The 17,003-nt window shown below is 39.8% G+C and overlaps 1 protein-coding gene across 4 annotated transcripts in view; it reads right to left on the bottom strand.

Moving 5' to 3' along the window:
• The window catches only part of BCAS1 (brain enriched myelin associated protein 1), an 80,859-nt gene that overhangs the window by 11,848 nt on the left and 52,008 nt on the right, over positions 1–17,003 (bottom strand). For 3 of the 4 annotated variants that reach the window (XM_073309333.1, XM_073309336.1, XM_073309334.1), the window contains one exon: positions 12,257–12,424. The exons of the other annotated variant lie outside the window; for it this stretch is intronic. In XM_073309333.1, the coding sequence (XP_073165434.1) occupies positions 12,257–12,424 (168 nt within the window). The remainder of the gene's footprint in view (positions 1–12,256; positions 12,425–17,003) is intronic. 4 annotated transcript variants of the gene reach the window in all.

The following is a 17,003-nucleotide window of genomic DNA, read 5'->3' as shown; positions in this document are numbered from 1 at the left end:
ATTGACACATTTAATATTGATGAGAGTGACACCAGGAAATACAAAACTGAAACCTATGAATAATGAACCATGTTAATGTTTCTCATTTTAAAGGTTGATCAGCATCTGACAAACTGCATTACCTCTTTTGGAGTTAATTTACTCCCACGGAAAAAAGTAATAAAAAAGATTAACAGGATAGTATTTTTCCTGTCATGTTCAACTTAGGCTTGATCCAAAGATTTTGAAGTCAGTGGAAAGATTCCTGCTGACTTCATAGAGCTCTGGATCAGTCCCCTAGTGCAGTTATTTCACATACAACATGTAAGTAATGAAGAGAGAAATGGAATCAGAGCATTCCAAGAAAAACTACAAAAGATAAATTAAGGCAGTTGTTTGATACAATAGCATAACCAGTTAAAAACAGGCAAAAAAATTAAAATAAAGTGAAGAATGGATTGATTCTCCTTAGTGCAAGTGAGAAGAGAATTAGGCCCAATACATACATGTTTTTTCTAGAAATATGGTAGGTAATTGGTAGCAACTGACAATTAAAAAAAAAAAAAGAAAAAGAAAAAAAAAAGAGAAAAAAGTACACAATATGAGCCCAGGACGGTAACCTTTAGTCATCTGAGAAGCCTCACTGTAAGTAAAGACTTGTTAGCTTATAAGAGTAAAGGTTTCAGAATCAGACCTTGTATCTTCTGTGATCTCTACAAGAGAATAATCAGCTAAGATTAGCTTAAACTATCAGCAGATGTTACACAACAGAAAAACACTTTCCTGATGATAAAAATGAGAATGAAGAAAGAAGGTCTGATAGGTCAATTTCCATCACCGCTTTAATTTTGCTACAGTTACAGAAAATCATAGCATTCCATACATGGCCAGATTCTTAGCTAGTGTCAGTTGATTTAGCTCGAGTGACATAAAGGGAGGTCTGCTGATTTACCCCAGCTGAGGATCTGGCTTACAGTAAAGTTCACAGCTTTTGAATTTCTACTAGAAAAGTCAGTGATTTTATAAAGAAATCTTGGCACAATAAGGAATATAAAGGGACATGATCAGGTAGTTTTGGCTCATGCTTTAGGTTTTGTTTAAAGAAAAACAAAACAAAGAAATATTTTCCTGATTTTCGTTAAATTTCAGTGAAGGTTTTTACTTTAAATTTAACTCTTCTTCCACAGTGTCTGTCGGCAAATAATTATCTCTCCAATAGTGCATGTGAAGCACAAGAAAATAACTGACTCAAAAGATATCTGGTTAATTTCACCGTCGAAGGTGATTGAAGTGCAAAAGTAAACAAATAGCATAAAGGCTGTAAAGGAAAATAGATTATAAAAATTGGTTCATTTTACTAATTATTTTATTATGAAAATGAAAAACATTTAGAATTTTTTTTTTAACCTTCATCCATCCTTATTAAGCAACATTGAATGGAAAAAAGATTCCATGGACATGATACCATCTTTTTACAATCAGCGATTTTTGTACTAAAAAGCCAATCAGATACATAAGTGGGAAATAAGCTACAGTGAAACCCATCACCAAGAGATGAATAAATCCAAACACTTACTTGGTGACTGGGGTCTAGCCCATTTATCTCTTCTGAACTGGTAGCCCCTCCATCACTTTTTACTGACTAAAATAACAAAGTAATATAGGTCTTCCAAGCTTTAAGCATAGATTCAATATTAAGTCAAAAGTCTAAAGGCTTAATTTAAGCACATCATTCCTAACAGTGTAAACGCAAAACAAAACTATCACATCTCAAACTATCTGCAAACACTATTGAAATGGGTCCCCTTCCATGGCTGTATCTCCAAGGTAAATTTTTGCATATGTATTTCAATGCAGCACTGTAGTCTTTTGGAAGGGAATTTTCCTGTTGAAGGCTGTACAATATGAACAGTGTCTCAGTACATAGATGATTGTGATGTATGATAAGTGGCATGAATGGTGCTATCATCCCTGCCATCAAAGTTAACTAGGGACGTGATTCTAGCTTACAGCTTTGACAACTCGCCTTTATAGGATTATCCTCTTGAGAAGTTGTACTTGTACTTTATTTCTACATATATGCTTAAAGCTGCGGTTGACAATTAAAAACTGTTGAGATTTGCACATTTTCACCATTACTCTCCATTTCCCACCCCAATGTATTCTATTTTATGCCTTAAATCTCCAAGGAGTGTGTGCATATAGGCAACAGCTTGGCCTCAGCTCTTCTTGGCCAGAATAATCAAAGTAGACTCTGAGGCTATAGCACAGGCAACGTGTTCAAAGTAAACCTTGACTCTGAATTACATTTTAAAAGAATGATCTGATATACCCATATTTTTATATGATATATAATTAGTTTTATGGGTGGATATGACAAAAGGACTCATTAAAATTTGGGTTAGCTTTTAGATTGGAATTAATAATTAAAAAAATTACTAGAACAGTGTAAAAGTAGTCAAAGTGTCTGACTGGGTTCTGTTTCCAATAATATAACATGTTATTCTGTTGCGCATTGCTTAGCCATGGAGTATTAAAGCATAAAGTGAACCCCAGTATTTCAAAGTTCCCGAGCTTGAATGTCATTTTTCATTGCATAAGTGCAGTGAAAACAATGAAAGGATGTGACTTTTGCTCTAAAGATAGACCAAGCGGATTTGTGGTTTTCTGCAGCTTGTAGATTTATCACTTACAACAACAATATTATCAGCTCAATCCTGAGTGCAATCTCGTAGCAAAGATCTCTTTTTGGTGTATGATTCTTTTCTTTTCTCTCTAGCTGTTGAAAATCAATACTAAATAGGAGTTTGTTCAAAAGCTAAAGATTTTAAAGGGGTTTATTATGGGTAACCAAATGTGGGGAAAACATTATTCTCTTAGGAACATGTCTTGGCTTGGTTGATCAATTACCTAGTTATATTAATGATGGTTGCTATCTGTGAGAAAGGTTGAAGAAATTTGGGAGAGGAAGCACAGTGTGATCTTTGTTACATTACAGGTTAGTACTCTAGTCCATGGTGTATGATGACTGTATAGCGATAAGATCGAGTTTGCGTTTCTTTTTCAGTGACTCTTCTTCATATATGTTTAAGATTAATTTTAACAAGTAAGTTTACCAAAATAGGAGCCACTCTACTGCCTTTTATAGGAAGGAAAGAAGAATAACTTTAACAAACCTTCAGTAATCTCTCATCATTCAAACTACGAATTATCATCAGTGGAGCATAATTAACTATGGGCTAAAACAGTGGTGGGCAACCGGTGGCCCGTGGGCGACACGCAGCCCGTCAGGGTAATGTGCTGGCAGGCCGCGACACCTTTGATTTACACTGGCCATCCACAGGTACAGCTGCCACAGCTTCCAGTGGCTGCAGTTTGCCAATCCTGGCCAATGGGAGCTGTGGGAAGCTGCGTGGGCTGCAGGGACATGCTGGCTGCCACTTCCCACAGCTCCCATTGGCCGGAAATGGCGAACTGCAGCCACTGTTGCAGATGGTCAATGTAAACAAACTGTCTCAGTGGCCCGCCAGCAGATTACCCTGATGGGCTGCGGGCTGGCCGCAGGTTGCCCATCACTGGGCTAAATCCTACAATCCTTACCCAGGGAAAATTCCCATTTGTTTCAATGGAAGTTTTACCTGAAGACTTCACCCTAAAGAACTGCTCTGTTCTTGTGTCTCACTTTAACCAATTTAGGGCTGCTATTGATGGGCCCCTGAAGTATTTCCATGACAAGAAGGGTGGGTCAACATGACAAGATAGCACACAGGGTGGGAACAGGGAATAACCTTGCTAAATACAGGCTACATTTTTGTGAGTAATGGCTGTCAGTTAGAATTGGGACAGTGTAAAATACCTATATCTATATTTAAGAGGAAGTTGTTACTAAGGACTTGTCTATACTGGGAAATTGACGAGCATAGTTATTCCGGAATAACTCCCCACATGAGCACTCCATTCTGAAACAAAATGTGACTTTATTCCCGAATAATTACTCTGCTTCTGAAGCAGATTGATTCTGGAATAAAATCACTTTTTTATTTCCAAATAGTGTCCACATGGGGGAGTTATTCCAGAATATCTAAATTATACCAGACTAGCTATAGCAGAATAGTTTTTCTGGAATAGGTAAGAACATAAGAACAGCCATACTGAGTCAGACCAAAGGTCCACCTAGCCCAGGATCCTGTCTTCCAACACTGGTCAATGCCAGGTGCCTCAGAGAGAGTGAACAGAACAGGTAATCATCAAGTGATCCATCCCTGTCACCCATTCCCAGCTTCTAGCAAACAGAGGCTAGGGACACCATCCCTGCCCATCCTGGCTAATAGCCATTGAGGTATGCCAGTCAGTTTCCCCCACATAAACAAGAACTCAATCCCAGCTTTTCCACTGACCTCAGGTTTATAGCTCCACTCACTGTGGTCAGAGAAAGGAGAGAAATTTTATACTGTTCGAAAGTTTCCTCATAATATCTGCAGATATTCATGGCATATGATACATACTTGTTTTGATCAATTAAGCCTGAGTGGCAGGAGAGGACTTTGCATCTATGCTTGATCACAGATGTGGCCTATAGTTCAAGCAAAATAATACTGACATTCCTTTATGTTTAATATTGTTATAAGGGGTTGGAGTGAGTCAGTACTTGGTGGTGCATCCAGCCAGCCCTTCCCTCATGATTCCAGTAGGTGTTGTAATATTTATTCTACATAACAAGGTTTTAGGATTATCTCTCTGTGAGTCACTCTGAAGCTTAAAATGTATGAGTCAGTGTGGAATGATGGAAGCAGCTACAAGCATGGCTGAGAAGCTCTTTTTGTTCAGAATATCACCAGATTGAATCATAACCAGGTATCATGGTCTGTTACTATCCAATGTTTAGGTCTCAGACATTTATATTTCATGAATTACACCTGTGTGGTATACAGGTATGGTGTAGAGCTACGCCATGCTAAGAGTCCAAGGCCATTATGATATCAGAGGTAACTCAACCAAACACCACCCTTTCTCTATAGCTAATTTGCATGCAACAATTTCATTGATTGTATGAGGGACACTCTACAGCTGAGGTCCCGATTGCCACTCACACAAACCAACATAAATCTGCCAGCACAACCCCTCTGGGTCACACACCATCACAACCAACACAATAACCCCAAACACATATAGTCCCTCATGGCAGCACACACCTCTCATCCACCACCCACACAAATCCACACACCTCCCAGCACAATACAACACAATCAGCACACACAACCGCAAACATCACTCTGAAGGCTAGAATGTCTGTTGAGTCAGTGTGAAGCAACAAACATGGCTGAGAGCGCTTTTTGTTCAGAATATCATTAGGTGCAATCATCACTGCAGTCTTCTACTGTCCAGTTTTTAAGTTGCCAGTGTTTTCAGATTTTTTATTACATATGACATTATGAATTACTCCAAGCAACAGTATTTCATTAAAAAAACAAACACATATTACTAGCCCTTACAATTCTAAATGTCAAGAAAGTTAGCCATACTGATGCTCATAATTTTAGTAGAAAAGCCCAACTACTATGGACTTGTAAGTGAGGGTTATGCTCTTGGCAAAGTTTGAGCAGAGTAGCACCACTCAGGCCTTGGTTAGCCTTGATCAACCTCTGCCATCACTATATTGGACAAACCTCTTCTCTCCTTGCTCAACGGAGGAGCTGTAAGAATATTTCCACTGCCGAATATCCTGTGAACCATAGATGACAAAACATGCATTTCTCAATAGGCACACAGGCAATAATAACTTGTTCCATTTCCTCTGTGGAAATCTAATCTATGAGTTATGAAAAAATAGGGACCTCCTTCCTTCACTGGTAATCAAAGATAAACTATATAAATCTTCATCAAACAACCTGAGGCTCTAACTTGTCTTTTGTGTTCCGCTAAGGAGAGAGCTCTTCTGCTCAACCAAAATGGTAGAAGCAACACTAAAACTGCTGTAGGCTCATAACATCTCCAAACCAGAGTTTTGCCTCCAATGAAAAAAGGACAAATTCTACCATTCTGGCATATAACTAGTTCACTTTGAATAATCTTTGGATGGCCATTGGTTTTTGTCCTCAAGCTGCCGAATTGCTCCAGGCTCAGGACCCCCATTTATGAAAAGTCCACCGGGGAGGTTATTGTTATGGGAAGTGACTGCTACCTTCACTCTGATGGGGAGGCCCACACTGCCCAAAAGTGGATTGCAGAAACTGGAAAGGGGTCTTGCCCATGAAGGCATGGCACGTCCTGATTCCTTGCAGTAGCTTCTCCCAAGAGGTTTCATATAATCCTAGAAGTCTATGGTGACAATACTGACTGCCCCCTCCATTGCTAAGAATCCTTCTCTGAGTGCAGGGGATTAGCTGGCACTTGGCTGAAACCAGGATCTTTGATTTTTCTTTTAAAAGTAATAATTCTCCACAACTGCTCCCTTTTAATGGAGGAAGAGGAACTGGTAAACTGCTTCTCCATCTGGAACATACTTTACCGACAGAGGAAAGCGTTAGAATCTCTGTAAAGATTCCAATTATGGAATAACCCATCATAGACTAGTGCTTGGTTGGCTTGTATCCATCTAGGCTCATATAGAGCCCCTGTCACCATAATATCTGAACGCCTTACAAACAATCCTTTCAGCACCCACCAGTTGTGGATAATATCTCCCTATTTCACAGATAGGGAATCATGGCACAGAGAGATTGTGACTTCTCTAAAGTCACAAAGGAAATCTGTGGCAGAGCCAGAAATGAACCTAGATATCCTGAATCCTAGTCTAGAGCCTTAAATAAAAGACCATCCTTCTCTAAAGCTTCAAGATTGATATCTCTTTTTGGTTTTTGTGTGTAATATAATTGTGGATGTTCTCATTATCCATATAAAATATGCTCTGGTTTTGAATCATGCTGAATGCTTGGCCCTGATGATATCTTGTAGCAGAGAGTTCTACTGGTAAATTATTCATTCATTTATATAATTTATATATATCGAGAGAGAGAGAGATTTCCTTTTGAATAATTCTTAATATTGCTGCTTTTCATTTTTATTGAATTCTCCCTTGTTCACCTACCTCAGGAAATAGAGGTGAAGGATCCCATTACTTTTCTGACTCATCAGGTTAACCTGAAGGTGTCAAATGAAACACAGCATAGACAAAATCTCTTATATTTGTAGCAATTGGGAAAGTGAGAGCCTTTTGGATCCCCTTCCACAAGCAAAGCGGAAAAAGTAGAAACCCAGATAATCAATTTAAAATTAAGACAGTTCCTACTTCAACAATGTCAATAGCTGTAATGATATGTCCATTACCTAAAGGAATATAACAACAACAACTAAGCTAGAGATAAATCATTACCCAACCAAGAAGCTTGTGGCCATGCAAACACGAGGCCCTGCAACATTCCATTCCAGATACAAACTCCCCTTGTAATAATCATTTAAGTATCAGAGGCCTTGAATAAATATTTGTTAAGATACTATCTTTTAAGGATTTATTGCCTGTTCCACTCTTGACAAGGGAACACCTAAGGAAGTGTCAGATGAGTTGGTGGCCTGTATCAAGTGTGTGGTACATCTTGTACAGCCGAGGGTATTTCTTTTAGTCATTTTTCACAACTCCAATAGCCTCCTTGCCACAGTGTCCTATGTTATGACTCTTTAGGTGTAGTATCAGAAAGCACATTTTGGCACTGGTTGGGTTTTCTCCTGTTTTGTAGGCGAGAGTTTTATGAAACAGATCTAAACCCGTAAGTCATTGCTTAGCTTTAGGTCGTTGGTGTTAAAGATTAAACTTGTCACCCACATGTAGGCTGCGGTGAAAAGTTGAAAGGTACAATCCAAGCACAGTGGGCCTGATTGTTCAGTCCGACACCCCATGGTGTCCCTCCTAGAGAGACATACAGATGACATCAAATAGCCTTTGAGTGGAAATTACACCTACTAGGTCCCCACAGTACCCAGCTGTTCTGTGCAAAGAGATTCCCCACCACACACATCTCTGCACAGTACCACGCGCCCAACTGGAGCACAGGCACTTCTCCCTCCAGGTGACCCCCAGGAGTGGACGATCATGTCAGGGAACAGGATGAGGTGGGGAGATATGAAGTTATAATTACCCAGCTCTAGACAACAGCTGGGGAATCCTAAACACTTCCTGCACATTTCAGCATGTGGTTATTTGTCGAAAAATGTTAGGAAAGGTTGTTGTTCATCATTTGTTACCCTTCTGCTTTTAAAAACTTTCATCCAGTTAGGGAGCAGAAATAACACCATGCAACTTAGGTGACCAATCACACATCAAATAATATACCTACTCAATGTCTAGTATTCTAGGCAACCAGATGGATAGTATCCAATAAAGTGAAAATCATTCAGTGAAATTATTTGGCACATACTTCAAGAACAACAAAGGAAATCAGGGTCTGTTTGGGAATGATTGGATAAACCAAAATGGGCTAAATCAACAATAAACAGTTCAAAATGCCGTAGGTTCAGTTATGCAATTAGTACAAATCTGTTTTCAGCATGGAGGGGATATTTGTCATAGTCTTAGTTCCTTGTTTTTATTCCTTAACAATGAGGATAATATATCAGCGTCTTCCTCTTTTAAAGAAGCAGAAAACAGAGAAGCTGAGCCAAGACCAACTCCTTGCTCTGATTAGAGCAGTGTTACATTTAGTGCTTTTTAACAGAGTCTTGTTTGTTTTGTCATGGCGACGTAAGATAGGCATGGAAAAGATCTTTATATTTAACCAGTGCTACTTTTTAAATTTTTCAGGGTGGGGGTGGGGGTGTCATGGTCATCTCAGAATTGAAGCCTGATGTACATAGCTGCTGATTCATATGGCCTGCTTTTGTAACAAGTTAGGCATGCATTTGTTTACAAGCTTACATGATCAATTGGGTGACAAATTTTTATGTAAAAAGAAAAGGAGTACTTGTGGCACCTTAGAGACTAACCAATTTATTTGAGCATAAGCTTTTGTGAGCTACAGCTCACTTCATCGGATGCATACTGTGGAAACTGCAGAAGACCTGCCTTATTGCATCCGATGAAGTGAGCTGTAGCTCACGAAAGCTTATGCTCAAATAAATTGGTTAGTCTCTAAGGTGCCACAAGTACTCCTTTTCTTTTTGCAAATACAGACTAACACGGCTGTTACTCTGAAATTTTTACGTGCAATTACCAAATGTCCATATGCAAACAAAGATTTGGGGCTGGAACTGGGATTTAAGAAAAAAAAAAAAGCCCCAGTGAGTTAAGTGCCCAGTTCCCTTTGAAATTAAATGGTTGTTGGGTGCCTGACTCCTTTAGATACTTTAGAATATCGGAAACTAGATCCTAATTGTATTACTAATCTGCATGGTGAGCTGGATGCCTTCCATTCAGTCTACATGGGGAAGCAATTAAATCCCTCTTTGTTCAGTGAATGATAGTGGAAACAGGGAGTTTGATTGGATTGCAGTATTGAATGTGTCTGTGTGTCAGAAAAGAAGCAGAAAGCTAGCACAAAAGCCAGGAGACAGCCAGAAAAGTACTTTTAGGATGGCCTTCCTTCGGAAGAAGCAGAGAGAGAAAGCGCAAGAGCACTTTGGGGCAGAGTGCTCACTGGAAAGAGGCTTGGAAGTGCAAGCCTGCTGTGTTCAGGGAAACAGGACTTCGTGTACATTCTTTGTACATAAACAAGACTGCACTCAAGAAATACCTGACTCCATCATCAATTTCTCCTCCTAATGGAAACAACCCGCAAAGCCCCAAGCATCGATTAACCACTCAGACCTGAGGGACAACAGTATGACAACTTGTTCTCTTTACAGTCCTTCATCTCCACGCCTCTCCATTTGTTTGTCTCAGCCACGTGTTTCATCATGTCACAGCCAAAATGGTGAGTTCTTTGGGGCTAGGACTGTTTTTTTTTTAATTGCATGTCTGCACAGGTCCTAGCACGATTGAGCTCTGATCCTGTACTGGTACTTGTAGCTGCTACAATAAACAATTCTCCCCAATCTTCAGATCTACCATTCTGGAAGCTGGGGATCTCAGAAGTATAAGGATGCACAAACCATCCTCTTTCTTCTAGGAATACCCACTGCACAGAGGTCTAGGACCAGGAGATTGTGCAGAGTTGCTCTGTCAGCACTATGCCCCCTGGATATCCCTTATAAATCTTCAGGGAATTGGTTAAATCAGCTTTCTACCTGCTTTCAGCAACTGGAGCAGACCCGAGAATCCACATGTGTGCTGAAAAAATATGAGAATTTACTTGTGGCAATGGTATTTTCAAATTAGAGTGCAGTGGTCCAGCCAAATGCATACCTAACTTGTTAAAAGAATGTAGGGTGATCCAGATAATGGCTCTGTCATAAATATAAAGGGAAGGGTAAACACCTTTAAATGCCTCCTGGCCAGAGGAAAAACCCTTTCACCTGTAAAGGATTAAGAAGCTAAGATAACCTCGTTGGCACCTGACCAAAATGACCAATGAGGAGACAAGATACTTTCAAAGCTGGGGGGGACGACGGGAGGTTTTCGGGGGGAACGGATGACAAAGGGTCCTCTCTGTCTGTGTGGTTTTTTTGCCAGGACCAGAGCAGGAATGCAGGTCAGAACTCCTGTAAAGAGTCAGTAAGCAATCTAGTTAGATATGCATTAAATTCTGTTTTGTTTAAATGGCTGATAAAATAAGTTGTGCTGAATGGAATGTATATTCCTGTTTTTGTGTCTTTTTGTAACTTAAGGTTTTGCCTAGAGGGATTCTCTATGTTTTGAATCTGATTACCCGGTAAGGTATTTACCATCCTGATTTTACAGAGGTGATTCTTTTACTTTTTCTTTAATTAAAATTCTTCTTTTAAGAACCTGATTGCTTTTTCATTGTTCTTAAGATCCAAGGGTTTGGATCTGTGTTCACCTATGCAAATTGGTGAGGATGTTTATCAAGCCTTCCCCAGGAAAGAGGGTGTGGTGCTTGGGGGGATATTTTTTGGGGGAGACGTTTCCAAGTGGGCACTTCCCCTGATTTTTGTGTAACACTTTGGTGGTGGCAGCTTTTAACCTAAGCTGGTAAGAATAAGCTTAGGGGGGTCTTTCATGCAGGTCCCCACATCTGTACCCTAGAGTTCAGAGTGGGGAAGGAACCTTGACAGGCTCCGATTTCAAAAACTCTGCATCCACCTAATTTCTGCATACAGTTTCCACAATTGTGCATACACATATTTGAAAACATGCCATGACATGCTGGGCCATTATATGGTGTCAGATAAAAGCTAAATTCTATACAGCTATGACTCCATATCAGGTAACTACCTAACCAGTAAAGCAGCATCTGAACCACCTAGCCAAAACAGATAAAATGCTTTTAAAAGTCCCAGACCTGATAGTGTTTTAATCAGAGCAGCAGGTTAGTTCTATACCAGGACTGTTTTCTTTTCTGCTTCTTTAGGATCATTTGAAGAAGTGACCTCAACTGCAGTGAATGAGTGTACAATTGCCGGTTAGATTACTACACTGTCATTTGCATGTGCGTTTACCATAATAGTGGTTCGTGTCCATGGAAATAACAAGATACATGCCACTTATTACCTTGATCAGTTCCTTGTATGTTGTTTCCATTTCCACCCCACTTTGTCAGCAGTTGAGGGTTATATTTTCATTTTGTCTTTTTAGATTGTAAGATTGGTGAAGTAAGGGGCTGTATCTAGGTAGCTAGCCCCACTTGGGCTGACAATGGGGTTTGAACCTGAGACCTTCAGCATGCTAAGCATAACCCTCTGTCTCTGACCTAAAGAACCAGCTGCCTGATTCAAAGCCCACCAAAATTAATTAAAAGACTCCCATTGATTTCAATGGGCTTTGGATCAGGCTCTATCTCTGCTACTTAGGAGCCGTTAGCTCTAGCAGACCCATAAACGCTTGTGGAGCAGCCACTAGAGGGAGCTATGTAACAAAATAAACAGTGGGTGACACTTTTACAGCACCTAGCACATTTTGGGCTCTACAGAAATATAAATAACAATATTTTATGTGTAGTAATAGTAATTACACATGCAAAGTAGCCACACAAATGTTTTCATACTATTACAAGAGCATTTACGTGCCTCTGGTCAGTTATAAAGATTGTCTCCATTATTTACATATGTAGCTTTCATTGCTGTATGCAAGCAGAATTGTAAACTCATTATGAGAATTGCTTAAAAAGTTACCACCCACAAGTTTTGAACAAGGCTCCCTCAGATCCTCTTGTTCAAAGATTCTGCTTACCAGTTTAAAAAACTTCCTCAGGTTTGTTTTGGGGTTTTTATTTTCTTCTCTTCTAGGTTTTACTTCTGCAGTTTCTGGGCTTTTAGTCTCATCTTTGTCAGGAGCCACTGCTTCTAAGGATGCCTCCACTTTCTCATTGATTACAACCTCTGTGTCTTCTGGTGCAGTCTAGGGTTATTTTTGACAAATATTAAGAAGGCAGAAAATCATTCATCTGTCATACTTTTTAAATCAGTACTTTTTTGTAGTGCTGTTATAATGTAACAATGATGTCTTGAGTTAGAAATGCAGGAATTCTATACAGAAAGAATGAACATCAGGTACAATTATTCTATGAATTGCATTACATCCTTTAGGGCCCCCAGTCAGGAAAGCACTGAAGCATGTGCTTAAGTCCATCCCTATTTAAGAAAATGCTTAAATCAGTGTGATTTAAGCGCAAGCTTTGTTAGACACATGTTTGAGAACTTTCCTGAAAAAAAGTGCTTTCTTGAATTGGGGCTTTAGTTCCCAAGTACAATATTCACCTTTACTCAAAATTTAAAACAAAAATGTAATCAACATAGAATGTGAACACTTACAGTGGTATAAATCGGGAGTAATTTCATTAAAGTCAGTTATACTTCTCTAAAATGGGCATGAGTGAGAGGAGGATCAGGCCCAGGGGTTTGTAAACAGAAATGGGAATAAGATTAAATAACTTGTGAAAACAATAGTGGGTCTAATTCTTCACTGGCTTTCACCGGGATTAGTCACTCTCACCAGTGCAAAGGAAATCTGGGGTGGATGAAAGACATCAGACTCAGAATTCTCAACTCAGTCATATCAGTAGTGCTCTCCCATCCCCCTCCCCCCACTTTGCACAGGTGTAAAGAACTACATGAGCTGCAAGGTAATGGAGAATCAGATCCATTATCTTACCAAGATCCTGATCCTATAGGGTCTAGAACACCTCCTGCGTGTGCTCAACTTCCACTGGAATTCATGAAAGTTAATACGTGCTCAGCAATTTGCAAGAGGTGCTCTGCATTTAGCAGGACTGGGGTCCAAATGAGCTCTAAAGTATTAATGAAAAATTGTGTCTATGAATGCCTCATTCCACAGTCTACTTAGGGCCACACCTCTGAGAGCTTATCGTGTTCAAGCAAACTTCACAATACAGAGAACACAACCAGGAGGAACATAGGTGCCTCATTGATGTATGGATGCTTCAGATCCCACCTGGGTATGGGCTAAACGTGCATTTCCTTGGCTGACTGCTCTCTCTTTTATAACTGCGCAGGTACTTAGGTGCTGGAACTAGGTGTGCTCCTGCACTCCCTGGCTTGAAGTGGTTTCCATCATATACGGGGTTTACAGTTTGATCAGTGGCTCTCAGCACCCCCACTATACAAATTGTTATAACGCTCCTGCCCAGGTAGACACCTCCCCCCCAAAAGGACTTTCTCCTGTGCACTAAAGAAATGTTAATTAATTCGGAACTCACAGTCACCATATAGAGAAGCATCTTCCTTTCTGTCTTAGAGACCAAGCTATTCTCATGGAAATAACCTGAATAATTTGATCTGAACCCAGCCTTTGCAGCATTTTACAGCCAATTGCAGAATGATGCATAACATCATAAACACATCTTACTTTGCATTCAGCCCCTTAAACACTGAACTAAAACGAAAGTAGTTACACTAGACGTTGACATTTAGACATGACCTGTTGTTTACATTGCCAACAAAGTGAATATAATTTAAAATATTGTACAAAGCAACTGCTGCAAATGTGTCACATCGATTTATAGACATTCATGCAATATTTATGTACATTGTATAGAGTTACTTTTAATGTACGAGCCTATATGGTGACCTCCTCTTGGTTTACACACTGGGGATTGAATTGGGGACCTAAAAAGCATGAGCTGCTACAGTTTGAACTAAAGAACCACGGCTCTATTGCTATAGGCTGGAACAACTGCTATCCTCCGTGTCCTGGGCACAGAGGGGAACGGTAACATGCACACGCGGGTGCCCATGGTATAAAGCACATCATCTGGATTTTTGAAAACGGGGTTGGCGAAGTGCATGAATAATCTGCAGTAAATAATCCTGATTGTCTGGATATAATGCAACTTTTGTGGGTGAAATGCATGGAGACTGGTGCGGGAGGGTTACAGGGGAAGATATCTATTTCACCCCCCCACCCCATCTCAAAGGCTCTACAGCACAACCCCCACTTCCCCATGACTGTTCCTTCAGCTGGTGAATGACAAGTGGCTGTAGGCTCTCTGCACCATGCATGTGAAGGGCCCACAGGAGCTCTATAATTGTTCATCCCTACTGCCAACGCTGCCCTTTCTTACTATTTTGTTTTGATCATTTGGACCCATTAAGGGTTCAACTGCAGCTTTCTACAAGCCCCGAGGGCATAGTCACACTGCCTCAGGACCAGGCATAGTCAGTCTGGTTACAGGTTCTCCCCAAGCTCCAGGAGAAAGGTAATTTGAGCCAGCCCTGTACCTACAGATAAGTTCCCCTGCCGCTCCAGCTCCACTGCTCCAGAGAGCACACTTGAGGGGCAGAACCAAGGCTCTTCTAATCCTGCTCTTGCCCACCCATTCCCTGCCAACCTGCATGGAAGTGGGAGTAGCGACCCAGTGCAAGTTGTCTCTCCCCACCCCATGCTGCCATTGGTAATGTGTGTATTGACCTCCTTACTCCCCTGCTCAGGTACATAGCCATGGTCACAACTGTGCCCTACGTATCTACAGGCAAAATTTTGCCATCCTGATTCACACTGCATAGCACCTTCCCACACAAGTAATCCCATTAATTGCAATAATACCCCTAACAGCACCCTCCAATGTAAGTATGACAGGATTGGACCGTATATTAGTTCAGAGAAATTAGCCTCAGATTTCCTAGCATGCATTGAAACAGATTGTAATATATTGCTAAACACGGGTTTGTCTGATCTATTTTTTTTTCCTGGGCATTTTTTTCCTTTTTCAATGGGATGAACGGTATTTTGATAGGAATCAAGATTAGATGTTCACAATCGTAACTTTTTCCAGCATTACATTTAATTGCAATGTTCCTCTTCTAGAAATTCCTGTGTGCATCTAAAATGTGTTTAAAAATTACTCTATGAACAGAATTTAAATGTATGAAAGTTAAACAGTTAATTGATAGTAATAATTTTAATCTGTATTTCTATTTCATCTGCATTATGAATACACACAATCAATTCACCATTTCTTTGCTAGAAGGAAACGGATCATTGCATGAGCTGGAAGAGTGGCTGTAAGGCAATGACTTAGCTTCAAGGAGCTCATCTTTCAAAGATTAGCATTTGGAATCCTATTACAGCTACTGCTGTTACAGCTGCAGCCCGAATGAGTTTTCTCTCAAGCGCTTTCTGTGCAGGGGGTTTAGTTTCTCTAGCGATAACAATTGCATCCTGGGAAGAAATGCCAAATACTGGAGGGAGGGAAGGAAGGAAGGAAGAAGTGCTGCTGTCTGTTAGAAAATATTAAGAGATAATCAGCCATTCAGAGGGATTAATTTGTTGAATATTCCATGCTTTACAACATTATACTTACAGTAGTGAGGTACTTTTATTCATTGGTCACTGGACTGTACAATTTAAGAGTAGGTAATTTAGAGTCAGAAAAATTTAGGAAAGTTAAATAAAACTTCCAATTTAAAAATAATATCAAACCTATTTTATAAACGCAATTACAGAGCCAGATTTTTTTAAAATAGGCATGTACAAAATGCACATCTAATTTGCAGTGATGACAACTGCATATGAAATCTCTCATTTTACCTGAGCAATGTTGCTAATACACATTTTAATTAGGCATCCCACAGTGTTCCTGAAGAAATTATAAGGTACCTTGTCTGGAGTTCTTAGCCTGCTATTAGGAATGATATTTTTATAATAATTTGGTTATAATTATTACGAGGAAGGAATCCTGTACAATTGCATATGTGTGTGCACATACCCTAGAACCCCCTTTTATAATTTTCAAAGTTTTTAAAGTATTTCCATTAACTTGACCTGGAGATGGAACTTTGTATACAGTTATCACATCAGGATTTCTTTATACTTACAAATATACATCAAATCTAATTGTTTTTAAATGCTAGATATGTGCTGGCTTTGGAACTCAGGTCAGATCTGTGAATTATTTTTCAAATGTAGATGTTATTATATAATTATCTCTTATTACCGCATTCACACTTTGCATTACATACACGTTGATCCACTATTCTCAGTCAGAACTTTGTGTGCACTTTATAGGTTGTACATTTGTGTGCCTAATTTGCACAACCCAGTACTGCAATTGTCAGAGCTTCTGTGTTAATTGATCATCACAGGTGAAATTCTTACCCTCCTGAAATCAATGAGAGTGTTCTCATTGCCTTTAACCGGGTCAGGATTTCACCCCATGCTTCTAACCAGTGACTGATAGATGAAATCCCTATAGCCATTTTGAGTGCTGTTACTAGATGTGTGTGTACATATTGGATGCACAATTGCATGTGCTTTTGTCATATTATACCTATTTTCTAAAACCCCTCAGCCTGAGTCACAGGGTTTGTGTATGCTACCGAGATCCATATCGGAATAGCTATGCCAGCATAGCTCTGTATTGTAGATGCAGAAGAGGTTTTTCTGTTGGTGTAGGAACATCACCTCCCTGAATGATGATAGCTACATTGACAGAGAGAAAAGGAGGACTTGTGGCACCTTA

Source organism: Lepidochelys kempii, chromosome 13 (assembly GCF_965140265.1).
Source record: "Lepidochelys kempii isolate rLepKem1 chromosome 13, rLepKem1.hap2, whole genome shotgun sequence".
Classification (NCBI taxonomy): domain Eukaryota; kingdom Metazoa; phylum Chordata; order Testudines; family Cheloniidae; genus Lepidochelys; species Lepidochelys kempii.
This window is presented reverse-complemented; position numbering and strand designations above follow the sequence as displayed.